The 17,787-nt window shown below is 49.9% G+C and overlaps 5 protein-coding genes across 5 annotated transcripts; 2 read left to right on the forward strand and 3 right to left on the reverse strand.

The window, feature by feature from the left end:
• Positions 1 to 1,432: 1,432 nt before the first annotated feature.
• Positions 1,433 to 2,626, reverse strand: MAA_10913 (uncharacterized protein; the record flags this gene model as incomplete). Its single annotated transcript, XM_011412859.1, has 2 exons — positions 1,433 to 2,211; positions 2,269 to 2,626. 2 exons carry the CDS (start codon positions 2,624 to 2,626, stop codon positions 1,433 to 1,435), a joined length of 1,137 nt encoding a protein of 378 aa, XP_011411161.1.
• Positions 2,627 to 2,729: 103 nt separating this feature from the next.
• On the reverse strand, positions 2,730 to 3,221 carry MAA_10914 (pol-like protein; the record flags this gene model as incomplete). Its single annotated transcript, XM_011412860.1, has 1 exon — positions 2,730 to 3,221. One exon carries the CDS (start codon positions 3,219 to 3,221, stop codon positions 2,730 to 2,732), a length of 492 nt encoding a protein of 163 aa, XP_011411162.1.
• Positions 3,222 to 5,822: 2,601 nt separating this feature from the next.
• Positions 5,823 to 8,093, reverse strand: MAA_10915 (uncharacterized protein; the record flags this gene model as incomplete). The annotated part of the gene is made up of 1 exon (XM_011412861.1): positions 5,823 to 8,093. The coding sequence occupies one exon, from the start codon at positions 8,091 to 8,093 to the stop codon at positions 5,823 to 5,825; it is 2,271 nt and encodes a 756-aa protein (XP_011411163.1).
• A 5,935-nt stretch (positions 8,094 to 14,028) lies between these two features.
• MAA_00409 (F-box domain-containing protein) lies at positions 14,029 to 16,010 on the forward strand (the record flags this gene model as incomplete). Its single annotated transcript, XM_007818407.2, has 4 exons — positions 14,029 to 14,492; positions 14,573 to 14,741; positions 14,942 to 14,999; positions 15,073 to 16,010. The coding sequence occupies 4 exons, from the start codon at positions 14,029 to 14,031 to the stop codon at positions 16,008 to 16,010; spliced, it is 1,629 nt and encodes a 542-aa protein (XP_007816598.2).
• Positions 16,011 to 17,029: 1,019 nt separating this feature from the next.
• On the forward strand, positions 17,030 to 17,575 carry MAA_10916 (Ribonuclease H-like protein; the record flags this gene model as incomplete). Its single annotated transcript, XM_011412862.1, has 1 exon — positions 17,030 to 17,575. One exon carries the CDS (start codon positions 17,030 to 17,032, stop codon positions 17,573 to 17,575), a length of 546 nt encoding a protein of 181 aa, XP_011411164.1.
• Between the last annotated feature and the right edge of the window lie 212 nt (positions 17,576 to 17,787).

Raw genomic sequence — 17,787 nt, forward strand, 5'->3', positions numbered from 1 at the left:
TGGGGCGGAATTATCGTTTGACAGCGAAGTCAGTGTACAGCACTGGCGACCTGGTCGATGTACTTACAAATTTGTCACCTAATATCTCCTTCGTCCCATTATAGCGGACGGGTGCTTGAAATCGAAGTTTGTCAATTGGTGGCATGGCGTAGGGAATACCAAGGTATTCCGATACCTTGGTGGCATTTGGAGCTGGGTGGCCATGGACCAGACCTGAGGTTGTAGACACAGTTTGACCAATTTTCCACTTAGTACCGCAATCTGCGGTCGCAGCAAAGGGTGCTGCCAAACCAAGTATCAGAGTTTGATGTTTCATTTTATCAAATCAATAGCGGTGATATTGAAAGGAAATTCTCAACTCGGATCAGGACAGGTCGAATAAATGCATATAATGCTGCTCTAATTCAGAACTGGAAGTCTCTCTAGGTTCGTGAGGGTTTACTGCCAACTTATAGTCGACTGCTTGCAATGGCTCAATGCCATTTACACAGGCTTATATAATAGCAATATCTACTTGAGCATCTTGGTTTATGGCCCCATGTCAACTCGTAAATTGTTGTCGATGCCCGATCTTTCAACCGGGCTTATTTGCTGAACTCCGATTCTAGTCTCATAGCCGGGGGATACGGGAGTAAACCTCGACGAAACTTTGCGTTTTACGTAGACAGGACATTGCCTAATTGGGCAAATTTCCCGGATTACGCTGTGGGGTATTGCGCGTAAGCTTGTGCGTTCCGATCGCATTCAATCCGAGCTAGTATTCCGGCAACGTACACAATCATGGCCGGCAAAGCGACAAGAATAAAGCTTGTCCCTTGTAATTCTAGTGTGAAAACGCTGTATAAACACTAGGACTTACCAGGCACACGCGTAAGACCACGTGTGTGGTTGTCGCTGGCTGACACTGGGAAGTGACTACCCTTTACGTGTTGTCGGATAAAACTGCCTCTGTTGATTGAAACACGCAAGCGTTTTGCCACCAGAGTGGCAAGTGGCAACAGTAGTCGTCATACTGCTGCCTCCAGGCAGCAGTATTCCGAAAGTATTAAATATCCTAAGTTTCTAGGGTTTAGGAGGGGGAACAAGAAGAAAAAAAAAAATTTTTGGAAAAAGAAGCTTAGTTAACAATGAGTCTCATAACGTGACACGTGTCTGTACCTAATAGGTGTTTTATGAAAGCATACTTATCGGAGTCGGTGAGATTTGAAGGAATCGGGAAAGAGGAAGCCTGAGGAGGCGCTGAAAATCTGCAGCGACCAATGCAGCTATTTGTAAAGTGGAAGACAGCGATGACTTCAATTCAAGTAAGTCAAGTTCGGGGGTGGAACTTGATTACTTGAAATAAAATCCTCTGTGAACTTACTTAAATTGATTCGACTTGATTTACTTGATACGTCAGTCAGCACTAAGCTATTGTTATAGCGCTACGGTACTACCATGCCTCCTCTTCACCCAAACCCATCCCTTCCCCGCCAAAACTAACAACCTCACCCACCGTCATGGCCTGATGGCCCAGCCAGTTCCGCAGACACTGTATTTCCTCTGTTATTTTGGGACTTAGATTGTGTCTTTCCGAGCTTATTGTTAACGTCGTCGCACTAAAAGTCCGCTCAGGATCGGCAGATATCGCAGGAATCGCCAATATGTCAAGGGCAAACTTGCTCAAGCGTGGGTATTCTTCTTGGTGGTCCTTCCACCACAGAATAGGGTTCAAGTTCTCCCGCCGGATCGGTCCTTGCCTCATGTAAGCTGCGAGTTCATCGTCTTCCTCCATCATGTGCCGATCCTGGCTCTGCATCCACTGGTCGAATTGACTAGGCTCGGCTTGCCGTATCGCTTTTGCGGTTACGGTTTTTACTCGATCAGATGGCTCATTGGCTGGATAGTGTAGTTCAAAGTATTCCCAAACGCTCTTCTTGGCGTCTCGCAGCCATACCAGCTGCTCGCGGCTGGTCCAGTTCGCCTCAAGCCAAGACACGTTCCAACGCGGGTGAAGAATATCGGCAGCTGGGTAAAGCGGGGACTGGCCAAGTAGAGTGTAATACTCATCGAGTTTTGACCAACAGTTATTGATAGAGATTTGTATGCATCGTCGGTGGTCATCATCAATACTCTCAGCTTGCGAGATTGTACTAGTATATTCGTCTCGAGTGTGCTGAGGCAAGTGTTTCTCGCGTCCGTGGCACTGGTCAGCTTGTAGCCCACTACATCCTGTAGTACTATTAGCAAATAGACTTGAGGCGAGCGAAGACGACTAGAAAATCATACTCGTGGCTACCGAGGCTCGCGCATTCCGTGGCTTATTAGCACCTGCGTCAAGCGGCGAGAAGATCAGCTTCTGCTCCTCGAAGAAGGTAAACAAATATTCCATTCCGATCATAACTTCCCACAAGGCGCCGTAACGGCCCTCCTTCGCCCAACCCTGGCACCGCATAGTGATTTCGTAGAGCGGTTTTAAAAAGCTCTGCATCTCCGTCAAGAGAAGCCAGTCCTGCGGTGAGAGATGATCTTGGATAGGCACACGTTGCCGGGGTTCTGCTGCCTTGGTTTCGAGATACGCAATGAAGTGGTCAATCTGCTCTCGTTTCGAATGGCACGCTGGATCATCGGAAAGGTCTAATTCCATCTGATCTCATTGTTCTGCATCAACTCGAGGTCAATTGCTGCTCGCTCCTCCTCAAAGAGTTGGTAGTGGTCATCATCGCGTTGGTTGCATGCCAGAGATTTCCTCAACTCTCGCCGTTGCGGAGAAGCCCTAAGAATCGGACGATGTTGTGCAGCTTGCCGACGGCGCCGCGTTTTCGCCGAAGTCGAAGTTCACGCTCTTCAACTTGGAAGGCCGCCTCTGTGAAGGCTTCTCGTTCAAACGAGTCAGCATCTTCTCCCCAGAGAAGCGCTCGACCTGCAAGGCCGGTCATATGTCCAAAGCATCTTGTTCGATGGTTCCTAATGTCCTCCTCGGTCATCGCAGGAGACAGTTGACGAAAGAGGCTCACCAACCATGTATCATTTGACGAGGCATTGTCGCAGACACCCGCGCCAATCCGGTCGCGTATCCCGTACTCGCCGAGGACGCCATATATTGTCGTTGCTTGGTTGTCTCCGGAATGAGATCCCCACACGCGACGGAGGGCAAGAAGCCGCGATTGAACCTTATAGGAAGCGTCGAGATAGTGAGCATGGAGACCAAGGAGGGCGTAGCGGTTGGGAGAAGTCCACATGTCGAAGCTAAAGCTAATCCTTGTGACTGCATTCCTCAATTGAGTCGATATTGCTCCCTTCTTTGCCTCAAATAGTTTCCGCACGGTATCGCGAACCGACTGCCGACTCCACGGCACCTCCTTTGCCAATGATGCATCGTGCAAGTCGAGAATTCTTCGCAAGTAAAGGTTCGATGGCGCTGTGAAAGGAAGGTTGGCAGTAACGATCCAGCTGACTGTCAACTCCTTGGCTTTATTAACATTGCATCTTGCAGTAGGCAGCTCCACGCAGCGTCGTTTCGAGGGAGGGTATGTAACAGCGCAAAAAGAATCGTCCGCTCCGCATCGCCCAACGAGTCGTCCGTTCGAGTAATCAGATGGGACCTAGATGCGGTAAGACGCAGAAAGAATAAATGTCCAACCCGCACGGAAATCACATACCTCCGGAGGCGCTCAATTGGACATGTGGTATTCGACGTGACGAACAGCGAGCTCTTCCCATGTTCATCACATTTGGAGCAGACCCAGTAGGACTGCAACGTCCGCAAATCAGGACTGACTTCAGTGAGGAAGAACCCGTAGGCTTGAATCCAGCTCCGCCGGCCTTTGCGATTTTTGTTTGCTATATATATCCTCAGGTATATACCTCTTGCAGCCGATTTGGACCGTTGGGAGATCAGCGAGAGTTGTTCTCCCTATTTCAACATTGATGGACGCAGAGTCAAGTTGCTGTTTCAACGATTTGCGCTGCGTGGCAATCCCTAGGAGCATTTCTAGAGACTGCTGTTGTGCTGGCGGGACGATAGCGGACCGCGGATCGCTGCCACTGCTTGCCAAGGCACAACTTGGGACTCTAACTGGAAGGCGACTAATAGGCGGACGGGGCCCCGTCCCTCTAAAACTGGACGGGATCCCGTCCAATTACCAGTTTAGGTATCGCGCCTCCGCTTTCGGTGCCGGCCCACGCGTCGCGTTTGCAAATCAATTAAGCTTCGTTTACAACGCGTCCTAATTCATTGCCGATGTTTGACACTTCTTCGAAATATTCTGTAGCCAATATGGATCCCGTCCGCCTATTAGTCGCCCAACTGGAAGCTTGACGCGTACCGATGACAGTAAAGGAACCCAAGCCCCAGTCGTCGTGGGTGCAATCCGACTGGCCGGAACATCAGCTCGCTACCCTACCCTATATTTAGGCCGCGGAAAAAAAAATTCAACAGGACAATATCGCAGCTGCCAGATGCCTTCGAGGCAAACCATCAGAATCGTCGCAGAGTCTTCCTGACTTTTTAGACCTTGGCGAAAACGCACCGAATGACGGAAGTCCGCTGGATACCCGGACACACCAAGATTCCAGGAAATGAACAACCCGACGTCCTGGCGAAGGCGGGGTGGGCCCAACCCAATGAACAACCCGACGTCCTGGCGAAGGCGGGATGCGCCCAACCCGAGCCCGCAGACGCAGTCCCAACACTGGCCTTCTTGCGCAGGACCGCTAGACAGCGGGCCAAAATCGCAGTCCAAGCCTGGTGGGATGCTTCTGCACCAGATAAGTATCAAAGTCTGACCCTCAAGTTCCCTTCTAGCTGTCCTCCCGAGTTAGGCCTCCCAAGAACAATCCTTCACCACCTGTTAGCCGCGAGGAGTCACCATGGTGATTTCGCTGACTACCACGAAAGATTCCACCACAGCGATGCTTGTATTACATGCTCTTGCGGTCGGCGGAAAGCACCGACACATCTCTTCTTTTGCCGGAAGATTCAGCCGCGCTGTCGAATGAGGCTTGCTCCCTCACCGACCGTGGCGATCAACCAGGCAATAGGTAGAGATTTCGACAAATTCGTCAAGCTGGCGAAGGCAAGCTCTTTCTTCGAGAAGATCTGCCCGCACCACTAGACGAAATTCTCTATCACAGCACTCTCGTGCTCCCTTTCCTTGTTTCCTCTTCCTTGGCGGCGACAGGCGGAAGGTGGTCTCAACACCTTTTGCCCGCGCACGCCTTTTCTGGCTGCTACCGCAGCCCGAACTATAGACCGACCAGGTCTTATAGATACCACCACCTGCACAACCCGCTGACGGGTAACAGAGTAGACTGTGAGCGCCTTTGAGCTGATGCCATGTTAGATAGTGTTTTGTTTACGTAGCTGGAAGCAGCAAATTTAGCACTAGCCTAGCACGTCCTGTGCCCCGCATAGGGGACCTGAGTGGCCTGAGGCCACCGGACGGAAAATACACACACGGTGGAGCCATTACTCGTGCCACACCCCACCTCTTAGGTGGGGTGTGGCACGTGCACTTGCACAAAACTCCGTCGTATTTCCAGACAAATGGGGTGGAATACAAACGTGTACAGCTTCCAATCATCAACGCATTTGCGTTGACAATCCATAAGGTTCAAGGTCTGTCACTGCCAGCTGTTACCGTGGCCTTGAATTCTAATATCTTCTCTGACGGACAAGCATATGTGGCATTGAGTAGAGGAAAGGATCTCGAACAGGTGTATTTGACCCACTGTGATCTTGAGGCCATCAAGGCAGACCAGAAGCAATAGCTGGGTACGAAAGACTGGAAGCTAAAGCAGAACAACTCAATAGATCACATTCTCAGTGACCTTGCTTCCACTCAGCCATGCAACTGGCCGATCACACAGCGCATTCGAACTTGGTTGATACCACCAGGTCGCTCCGCACCACCGGTTGGTTCCTTGGTTTGCGGCGGCGGAAGTTCGATGTCTATTCCTGCCTCTGTCGCCCAGATCTGGAACTCAGAGTCCCTTTGGAACGGTAAATTGATGATGGCCCTTTCGTTGTCGATCCTGATTTTGCAGATCGATGCACCTGTGTGTCTTTTGATGCGAGCCTCAAAGTCCTTGATAGCCTTGCTGACCTCGGGTTTGGAGGTCAAGGACCAGGAGAACATCATGCCGCTGAACTCATCGGTGATGAGCAAAACGTAACGGCGTCCGTTGTATGCCGCAGAGAACTCGAAGATATCGATGAATACCCGGTAAAACGGTTGTCCTGACCGGTGTGGTGATTCCCTGCGGGAGATAATCTCAGTTGCCTTGCTTGTACCGCAAGCTGTACATTGAACAGTTGTAGGACCCTTGATTCGGACTCCCTTTGTTTGCATGACAAGCTGTTCAAGTACGCGTGGCCCTGCATGGCAGGCTCGACGGTGCCAGATTTCAGACGAATCCAATCGTGGTGGAGGCGGAACTCGTGAAATTGCCATTCTTTGCCGTTTCGGCTTGAGGTTGCTTGTCCGGGAGGAGGAAAGCACATCCTGGAATGCGTTGAACACGGAAACGGGCGACTGTGGAAGCTTGAAGTAGGAGCGTGAAACAGGCTTGTATTCGACTACATCAAGATCATACTTGTCGGTGAGCCTACAAAGAACATCATTGTTCTCATAGGTGCCCACACGAAGCGTGTTATCAACCCCACAGCGCCACAATCCCTTCTTTTCAAGTCTTTTCGCGCTGACGATGTTTGTGTGAAATCTAGGCACATACGCAACATCAAGAAGGACAAGCGCTCGTGTGTTTCTTCCGTCTTCGCCATCCAGAACGTTTTCCATCCTTCGAGTGCCTCTCGCCTCGACCTTCAGGGAACCTTCTCCAATCATGACATAGTCGGTCTCCTCGGCTTCGCGGATGTCGATCAGCAGACCCTTGTCATTGACAATATGGGTAGTTGCTCCACCATCATAGATCGTCGAGTTGTAAAGAGGATGCTTCTCGCGTAAGGCAGCGAAAACCGAGTCGGTATTTCCACTGGAGAGGTCCTTTGCGTCGATTGTCAAACCGGCAAAGTCACCATGCTTGCGTGGATTTCCTTTATCCTCTGGTTGGCCCGTCTTGGCGGTAGCTGTCGAAGCTTTAACTGAATCCACTAGGCTCTTCCATTTAGCTTGCTTTAGTGCTTCCTTGCAGGCTTTGACGCGACTGGCCTTGGCGTGCCTTCCATCCTTGGACTCGCCGTTGATGGCAACTTGCACAGCAGCGCAGTCGACCGGCTTCCATCGGTGTATGGACGGTCGCAATCCGCACGGACAAGGGCTTTGGACTACGTCAGACGCGGCAAATGCACTGTCGGCCAACTTGCCAGCCATTCTGGTGCTCCGAACTTGTTCGTGGAATAGCTCGCCCAACGCGGGAAGCGTGACATCCATCTTGAAGCCGAACTTCTTGCTGGTCATGATTTGAACCTTCTGCTGGCTTGCCCAAGTTGCATCGAAGGCAGAGGCTGCTGTGAGGAAGTCGTTGAGGGCAGATTGTCCTTCAAGCTCAGCGATCTTTTGCCTTTCGCCTTCTAGTTTAGCCTTATTCCAAGCCACGAGCCAGTCCTCTGGTTTAACCCTCTTGGTCTGGGCCAGGACCTGCCGGTATCTCAAGCGTGCCTCCTCCTTCTGTTCGTCCTCAGAGGGTGCAAGGCTTGATTTGAGGTCACGGACCATAGTGCGAAGGTCTGACTTAGAAGTCGTGTTGCCAAGGTAGGATTTATCCACGGTTGAACGGACCCAGACAGCAAGCTCAGCGTAGCCGCGCTGACGATTAGCAAAAGTCGCGAGCTTAACCCGATATTCTGACTGTAGACGGGTAAGGTACATCCATTGCTTGTCGGTTAGGTCTGTCAGCGGCTCGGGTCTGGCTCCGGCGGCTTCCGGGTTCTGCTGGGCAGCCCGTTCCCAAGTGTCAAGAACAGCCTTGTTCAGCTGTATGAGCATATCCTCAGATGTCATGGGCTCCTTTGGCTCTTCCAAGGTCGGAGAATCTCTGTCAATATCGACGAAGTCGAATATCTTAGAAGTCTCAGCCCTAGAGACGAAGTCCTCGTACCAAGCAGTCCATTCAGATGGCTTGGAGAGTGTGACCTCGGACTTGGTTGACATCGTGAAGAATGTTCAGCACGAAACAGCAGGACGATTGCAGGTATGCGGCAGGACTCAGATCTGTGATGTGATGTGTGTTGATAGGCGTCGTACAAGGGATACTTGCACGACGGTCAGAATCAGCTATGATAAGCTCTTGAGCGCTAACGGGCTCATAACTGTCAGACAATTGAGGGTCGCAAAAGATCGAGTATAATGGCGCCGAAGGCGCCAATTGCATTAAGTGAGAATTATCTAAGGAGCAAGAACTCCATTAAGAGTTGCACGGGAACCGTGCAGCTCTTTATACACAAAAGAAACCTTTGATAGTTTAGGCAGTAGCAGCTGCCTTGCAGGCAGCTGCTGCAGTACCCCACATGAGGTACGATCAGGGTAGGCCTGATATGCGACAGAGGAGCAAGCGGTCGTTTGGTCCAAAGCCATTGTTTGGGTTTAGAGCCGAAGGAGCGCTCTGGTCAGCCAAAAATTCCCACAGGACAAAGTTAACCAATTTAACGATTCTACCCCCATGTGACGTCCACGAATAAGAGAGCAGAACAGTGCATCCATTTTGGATCCTGGCAGTATGGAGCAATTTCATCTACCAATGCTTGTTCCCTGTACCCAGACGACTTCTGATCCATTTCTTTCTGGTATGGAGTACTTAGGGTTACACTGTCAACGCACCAATAATATGTCAATTTTTTTTTTTTGTCGTGTAGCATATTCACATTTCTGCTCACATTTCTGCACCGTCTTTCGCTATGCGCCGCCCTTATTCATGTGCGATGCAGCGGGAACGCAGGTGCATGTTGTAACTTTCCGCATGTTGGTGGGCTGTGTAGCTGCCTGCTCAGTTGTTCGCTCATCGTGTCCTGCCTCTTGTGTCGGTCCTCGTGGTCTTCGTGGAGGAGATAATGAGCGGCAGGACATGTAATATAGCCCTGTTGTGAATGCTAACGAGGGTTAGTATACGCAAACCTCGGAGGACATGCCTTTGGCTCTTGTCGATGCCAGAGGACACATTTGTTTGCCAATAAACCTGTTGAAAGTCGCGACCCCATAAATTTGCCGGGTAAGATCTGCCGCCCGCCATTGCCTGTGTTTGAAAGCACTGGTGTCTGTTGGGTTGCAATGCAATGCAGAGGGTGGAACGCGGCTTGGGATCAGCATGGAATGTCTAGTTGGGTGGCCCATGAATCCGATTCCCCTTAGCCACAACTTTGTGCTTTTGGTTGGGGGACATTATGTGTGGAACAGGTACGTACCTGAAGTTATTTGTGGGTACTCTCCTCAGGGCGCCCAAGATGCTAGATGTGGTAGCCCGCATGCAGAATCTCTCTTGAGAAAATGCATGCGGAATTCACCAACTAGCCCACGACGCGAGACTTCTTGGGGCTATATCATCGACCTGACTAGCGGGCATATCCAATCGCGAACAATCCGGGGAGTCTGCGTTAGAAAGGACATCAGGACAGCAGTGTAGGAGACGGGCTGAAGATGCTATGATCTTTGTTCCTAAAACCTTGTTGTGCGATAGTCTCATGGGAGGGAAAGTTGACGGGCCACAACGATAGTTGCAGCTCAAAAAGCGCCAGGTGATGCTGGTTAGAAAGAAGAAAGAAGGAGGCTGATATATCCTGCGATTGGTCGCGTACCTGCCAAATGGATGTTTGTGTCAGATGAAACAGGGAGGAATGCAATGAAAAGCGGAAGAGGCTGGTGAGGAGTATATATTCTCCGCAAGCTGGTATTGTTAACAATACCTCAAGTTCTGTGCTGTTCTGATTCGCTGGCATCCCACCCGAGAACCCCCACATAGAGTCTTTTGTGTTTGCAGCTGAACACGGTTCTCCTCCGTTGCTTCCCCATAAGCAGCCCCCTTGATCAATGTCAACACTTCGAAGGCGAACATTTCCCCCTCGATCATACCCTTAAATACTTCATCGAAACAGCCATCATATCCCTATCCCACTCCAGCCGCGTACCGGAACTGAAAATATACTCTGTATCTCGTGGAATATTCTCTTCAACAGCACATATATGAGCTGCCGCAACATTGCCGCATGCGTGGGCATACTGGCATATGGGAACGGTGGATTTAGGGAAGTCGGAAGAGCGGGGTCCATCAATGCAGCCTGAGATTCCTGGGGGAGGAAAGATACAGAACCATAAAAGCTTGTGCTGATCAAGGATAAGACTAAGAACGTATTTTGGTATAGAATCAGACGTAACCCTGTTTCCCGATTCGGTCTGCCTCCTTTGTCCGAAGATGAAAGCCATCATTGCTGACTTGTCGCCTCAGCCCAGCTTGCCACATCCCGCTGCGAAGCTATGGGAATAGGGCGTTGCAATAATCAGAAAAATATTGGATGTGGGGGAACCGCAATGCAAGGGCAAAACATCAGTTGATTTAGTCATGCGACCAATGTCCTAAACGCTTCACTCGAGCGCTCAGTTTACGCTCGCACATTAGAACACATATTCCAACCGTCGCGACCGCGCCAGTTCGGTACACCGCCCGAACACGCCGAGCAACACATATCCGACTTGCAGAGTGTACGTCTTGTCGGGCCAGGTTGGCATATTAAAAAGGTGATGCGGTGCGACCCTGTTTGATGCGTGCCATCGTGCGGCATGTCGCTAACGATTCATAGGGACTGATGGTTGTGTCGACAGCTCAGCACTGCATCAAGGCCAGAACAGAGACAATCAATATCTCTTAACCACCATATAGCTTCGAAATGGAGACCCGATGTGCGCCTGGCTCTGCGACTCAATTTTCTCACCTCCCCTGGGCACCTTCCCACCGGCAGTTGACCGTTTGCTTATCCTGTCCAGTTCAAAAGGCCACCGGCATGCTTAGCTACGGTTGTCTATGGCTTACTTGCTTTACAGGTCCAAACCTCTTGGCCCTAACAACCAATCCTGCATAGCAAGCCATTCGCTCCAACTGGCTTCCGCCGACTGGATTTCCTCTTCCGTTATATATTGTGGTGATACCAAAAAAGGGACGGTCTGTTCTTCGCAGATATCGTAGTGAGATTTGACACCCAGCCAATTCTCACTCTTTGCTGCTAGGAGGAAGTTCTGATGCTCCGCTTGTACAATATAGCCAACGCCTAATTTCCACTGTTCGCCGAAGAAGCAACTCATAACATATGGAGAAGCTAGCCCTGTGACTACCAGACGACGAATATATGGAATAGGTGAAACAGAAACCAGAGGCGATGGACATTTTGCGTGCTCGGAAGCTGAGTGTACAGTTGATGGCCTGGGCTCACAGTGACAGTTTTGGGATGGCAGGCGAATATTGGCAAAAGCTGCGATCATTCGAACCTGGTTATTGTGTTGGGCATGTTGTACAAAGTATTCAACACAAGATGTATATGCCGAATAGCGATCGCAAAAGCGGGATAAGTGCTCTTGTGTAGTCTGGACATGTTAACGAATCGACCTAGTCTCTTCTATTAAGGGACATACCTGTTGCATCGTCTCCACAATATGCTTCTGTGCTTTCTCACAACAGTGCTGGACGGCCATGTGCCAAGCATGAGAATGGATTTCATTCTGTCCTGGACTTTTCTCTTTTTTAAGCTTTGTCTCCTTTTATTGATGTACCTGTCCCTTTTTGTTCAACTAATTTTCACCTTCCGATTGATTGACAGATCTTTTTTTCTCTAGCCCTGTGAAGTGGTTTCGGGGATGGCCGGCGGCCCGTTGGGTGGGCATATTGAAAAGTCTGAGACACTTTTCGGCCTGGTATTCACAGGGTCGGGATGTGCGCTTAGCTGTGTTTGACATGGCGGAGAGCATGCCGTTTATCTGCTGTATGTTGACGATTATTTGGTACTTCGTATGCACTTCATGACCCTCCATTATGCCGGGACATAAAGAGACCTTCATCTTACACGACTGACTGGTCATCCATATTCACCGGTGGCTCGTAGCCACCATGGTTGTAGAAATCCGCAGTCAAATAGTAAAAGAAGCGCAGTAGAACTCGCTCAGGGTAAAAAGGCGGCCGCTCAAAGATCCTTCTGCTTCTCATTGCAAGTTGTGACTTGAAAATCCCTGGCAGACAAGTCACCAAGTTCAATGTGATACAACAGAGACATGCATGAACAATTCGAGCCGGTCGTGATGTGACCGGTGTCGCGACGTGTCGGCGCTATGCTTGGTCTTGCTGCCGAGGAGCAGAGTTGGTAACATCGGCAGCTCAGCAACGGAGTGTACAAATGGGGAATACTCGATTCTGCGGGTTTTCATTCTCGACACTTTTTTGAGGAAAACGTCTCCCATCGCCAGACGCATGAAAGGTAGCGACCCCTAGCTTGACACAGCCAGACACTGCTGGCTATGGTGGATTGGACAGGGGCATGTCGAGAAAGTATGGCCTGGGAAACCCACACAATCCAGTGCTTACCCATATCATATTTGGCGGGATACGTTCAGAGAAAATTTCCTTGGCCCAAACGGCGGAATGGTGAAGCGTGTGATACCGAACTACAATTCGAAGAGGAGAGCCAGCCCGTTCGGAGTGAGATCCGAAGGTTCTCCTGCGAGTCATGCGAGTCCTGCGAGTCCGTGCTCGAGGGTTGACAGAAGCCGTGGGTCGTTGCAACAGGGAAGCCACACCCACGAACACCAGATACTTGTGGCCAGCGATGTAACCACGGCAGGAAATGTGACGTCGGCTTGAGGAACATCCATGTCTAGTGTTCTTCAAGACTCCCTTCATCAGAAAGCCGCTGACATATCCTGTCATATTCCTTTTCAACTATCATATTTCACCCTGGATTTCACATGGCTCAGCGGCTCCTTTCTTTGCACCTGCAGACGAGCCATATTGTTAATAAGAAAAGATTTTCAGGCATCTTCTTTTTCAGGTAACTGAAAAGTCAAGCCCTGGTCTCCCCAGACCGATATACCCGTGACTAAATACGTCCATGGTTGCCTACCACCCAAGTCGGCGGGTCGGGGAGGGCTCCGGTTCCTTGGGAACGGTGCGGATCCAAGATTGAGTGTCCCGTTCGTAGCTCCCAGGCGTTGTGCGCAACCGCGGGTGACAGCCATTCTTTTGGTTGACACAGCATGCGATGTGCTGTGTCAGAGCTCGGCATGCACAACTTGGTGAACGCAACAGCGTGCTGGTGGAAGTGGCGTCCACGTCGCCCACCTCGACCTGAGATACGCTGCTGTGAGACTCTACGATACCAGACTGAGGGGTTGTTGAGACAGTGGAGGTTCAAGCTGGCCCGGAAATTGCACAAAGCAGCCCCTCCTCAGCTTCAGGCGACTCATCACATTTACCTGAATCCTCCCTCCCAATAAATATCATCATTTGTGTGCCATGTGCGGTGGTATGACACTCCGTTCGCCAATCACGCTAGGGTCACCAATCTGTAGCCCACAGCAGCCCATGGTGGTGTCAAGTGGAGGAAGGGGGTTCTCGGCAACTACAAGATCGCAGGGTGGACAATTCGCTAGTTGTGCTCCTCCCGTCTCTGACCCGTTTAAGACGACTTGTCAACAGAGTCTTCTGAGTCTGCACCTGGCTCCTCGAGCGTGAGAATGGCCCTGGGTGACAACGCGTCACGACACGAATGACTACCTCCTCTCCCTCTTGCCTACGACGTACCGAACAGAGTTTGGTGACTTGGCCGGCCCAATTCACAGTTTGCTCGGGATCGGCGATTGTCCATGCCCGCCCGCGTCCACTACACCAAGCCGTCCTGATCTGTCTAGAAGAATACCGCCAGACTGGAGGGTTCAAGAAGTAGGGTGTCGACCGACATTTCTTGAGTCGTGAATTGTACTAAGATTTATAGGAACCCATCTAGCGAAAAATACTTCATGGGCGATTTAGAGCATTCCATCGAAACCTTAAGAATACAGGTCAAGCCACTTCGAGCTTTCCAGGTGGCGAAAGATAGAGCGAGCTCATGTCTTGAAGATGGATAGTATCCCATCGGACATCTATGCCAATGACGACAAGCTACCTGACACTGGCTCATTAGGTCGTTTCCCGGATGAGATCATTCAGCACCTCCTTCGCTTTGTCCCACCTAGGGATATTTTGCAATGCTTTCAGCTACTGTGTCATCGTTTCTATAGGTTAGCAAATGAAGGCTTGCTTTGGAGATATCATTGCCGGAGTACCTTTAAATACTGGCACCCGGGTCATGGCTTTGGCGAAAAGCTGCAGGCGACGGTGGCAAGTGTCGACTGGAAGTACTTGTTCCTGTTGAGAACACGCAGCAACCATACCATCTCCCAGCTTCTTGATGGTATTGTGGAAACCAAGGTTGGCCGTTTAAAGAAGATTGAGAAGATTTGTCGTCTGGGGTATGACGCCAAGGACTTCCTTTTGGTCCAATGTCATATACATGAGTCCGCGTCAGATGTTCTAGCGAGGAGGTAATTAGCCCGATCTACCCTGCCCTGCCTTACAAGCAGTCAGCCCAGGATAATTGAAACTCGACTCTTAGATATTTTAGCAATGCCATCCTCGACAACATTCATCGGAGCATCGCCCTTGAGGAATGGTCCAGGCTTGGTCTGGATCGCGATTCGCTGTCTGCACAAGATGCCGCGCAGAGACTCGAAAGAGCACTCGGCGCCTTTGACATGTTCGTGTTACACGACCAAACTGGTGACCTAGATGACGTATGTCGTCATACAAACTGCTCTCTCAATGCTTGATTGACAAACTCTCTGATTGGCTTTGCTTAGATTTCCCAGATGTTGGACGAGTTAGTTGCTCGATTTCGAGTCAGTTGCACTGACCTTTCAGAGCTTACAACTCGAGAGACAGCTTTGGCATTGAACAGATGGGTGCGCGCTAATAATTTAACCGGCCTACGTAGGCCGGAACAGAATTATCGAAATCTTCGAAATTGTTTAATAGTGGCATTGAACAGATGGGTGCGTGCCAATAATCTAACCGACCTACGTAGCACGGAACAGAATTATCGAAATCTTCGAAATTGTTTGATAGGTCAGGCGTTGCGGCATGAAGAACATGAGTCTATTCCACTCATATCCAGTGCCATATTTTGCTGTCTCGCCGCGAGACTGGGGCTCAATGCTCAATGCTGTGCTTTGCCTAGCCACGTCTATGCAATTGTCTTCGCTCAGTCCGGATATACTTTGGACGGGGATGTTGATTGCTACCGTGAGCAACCAGAAAGGATGTACCTCGATCCGTATGGGCTCGACAACGAAGTCCCTGCTTCCGACCTACATAACCTACTAGCTCACTATGCATGGCAAACAAGCACAGGTGCATTTTTAGCTCCTGTGCCCCCCATAACAATGGTGCTAAGGACCGCTCAAAATATCAAGGCGACTTTTGCCAGGATTCTGGAACTACAAGACGACGCCCACCCAGAATTGAGCCAGCTTCTGCGTGGTAACGACGCAATGAACGTGGATGCTGCACTGTATTCAGCCATGTGGTCATCTCTGATGCTGACGCCTCCTGATACTTTTGAATGGAATGATAGGTTAGCAAGTTTTCTACACCGATTTGCTGGGTCATGGCCCGAAGACGTATGGCTGGTAGAGAAGTATCTTTGGCCCATGTATAACAGTTTCACTGCGCTTCGTCATGGGTTTGCCCGTCATGTAAATCGCGGCTTGGGAGACCCGTGGGATCACTGGCGTTTGGCTCGAGACCAAGATGACCTGATACCACCCATGTCCCGGAGAGATTTGGACGGCAATCAGTCAGTGAATTTTAAGATCGGCCAGGTTTTTCGACACAGGCGTTATGCTTGGATAGGCGTGATCACTGGCTGGCCTGACCAAGGCACACAGCATTTGCCTGTGGCAACGTCTCGAGACACAGATGACGAGTCAGACACTGCCGCCCCGGGCGAACACCCACGAGTACCTGTTCGGCTACCGAATCAGTTCTATTTTATGTGCTTGTAAGCCCCAGAAGCCCTTCCTCTCCGATGTAGTAACTCCGTTGTTTGTTTCTGTTCGCTTGTGCTGACTGTGGGTCCTTGGAACAGTCCAAGCAATGGGTCTGAGCCAAATATTATAGCAGCTGATAACATTGAGCTCATTGACGATTTTAGGGGTTGTAGCTGCTGATAACATCGAGCTCATACATGATTCTAGAAACATCGATGATACCATGTTTCCCATGGCAGGAAAGTTTTTCAGACGTTTTGATCCAGAATCTTGTAGATTCGTATCCAATATCAAGGAGCAATATCCAGGTGATTAATGACGTTAACCCAATGATCATGAAATTACTTCGAACAGCCCGGTAGGGTAATACTTTGTACTTGCAATTCAACTTCCTGGGGGAATCCCTACCACCCGGCTTCCACCGAGATCTAGATTGAGCAGATACAACCTCGGGGGAAGCACTTATATTTTTTCTTCTTCATATCATATATGCAATGCTCTTCTGTGGATTCGCATGTCCGTGAGCATGGATAATTTAGTAACTCCATGAGCCACGAGCCTGAAAAGCCCAGTCGTACGCCCAATAATCGCCAGACGATAGGGTTTTCCTGTATACTGACGAAAAGTGGAATAGCTTACGTTGAGGATGGCAGGGGAGGTATTAATATTGTAATTACAGGAAGTACAAAGCAATTAAGAGGACGGGGGAGAATGGAATGAAAAGAGAAGGGCTGATAAGTAAGATCTTGATGGTATTATTAACAATACCAAATCCCGCGCTGTTCTGATTCGCTAGCATCCTGCACGTTCGTAACAGCCAGTGGCAGACAAGCTGCACTTGTCTGGTGCGTGGCCACGTTTAACGTCGTCTTGGAAGCAGGTCTGTGGCTATGCACCCACGCATATGGCGCAGGTTTTCCGACCGTGTTGCATCTTGTTGCTTCTCAGAAAATAAAACAGAACGACCCAAAATCGAGATGAGTTAGGGACTTAGCCCGAGGTTGAGTAGGCCCCTATGTTCATTAGTTACTGCCATGCGTGACAAGATGGAAACCCCATCACGTCCAAAAGGCAAGAAACTTCCTTTCAAGGCAACGGTTTTGTGCAAGGTGACTTCACAGAATGTCGAGACAATCCATGATGAGAAACTGTCGGCGGAAGACGATGGACTCGACTTATTTCGCAGATCTAAGGAGATGGAGCCTATAATAGCTGCGGAGCTTCAGAGAAGCCTAAAGAAGAAGCAGAGGCTGGAGGACGAACGACGTCAGTCCGCCAAGTCCAAGAGACTTCTCGATGACAATATCGAAAGAGAAGTTATAGCAAACGCCGAATCTGGAACGTTCTCTCAGGTAGCTCGAAGCATGTCCCCCGTCGCTAGTGAGCTTGTTAAAGACAGCAGAGAAATAGTCAGGTTAGTATATATATGCGCATATCTGCGTGATGTGGGCGTCATGCAGCTTACAATTACGAGCAAGTTTGTCACGCCACTGGCATCGAAGAGAATGCGTCTAGACTCAACACTCCTAAGGAATGCAAGTCTTGATATGGACAATGCGGACACCACACTTGTCGCATAATGCCTCTGTAGACTGAAGTCGCAGAGCTTGGAGTAATTGCTGGATGTCATAGCGTCGGCTATCATGACTAAACTTAGCCGAAAGTTAGATTCGGACGAAAGGAAGTTTTTTGGTATTAAAAAGAGAGCTGCAGACGGAGTCTGCAGCACTCGCAACAACAAGAATAAATATTTTATCAAAAAGCTTAGTTTAATATGAGTCTCATAACGTGA

This window comes from Metarhizium robertsii, assembly GCF_000187425.2.
Source record: "Metarhizium robertsii ARSEF 23 chromosome Unknown MAA_Scf_3, whole genome shotgun sequence".
Classification (NCBI taxonomy): domain Eukaryota; kingdom Fungi; phylum Ascomycota; class Sordariomycetes; order Hypocreales; family Clavicipitaceae; genus Metarhizium; species Metarhizium robertsii.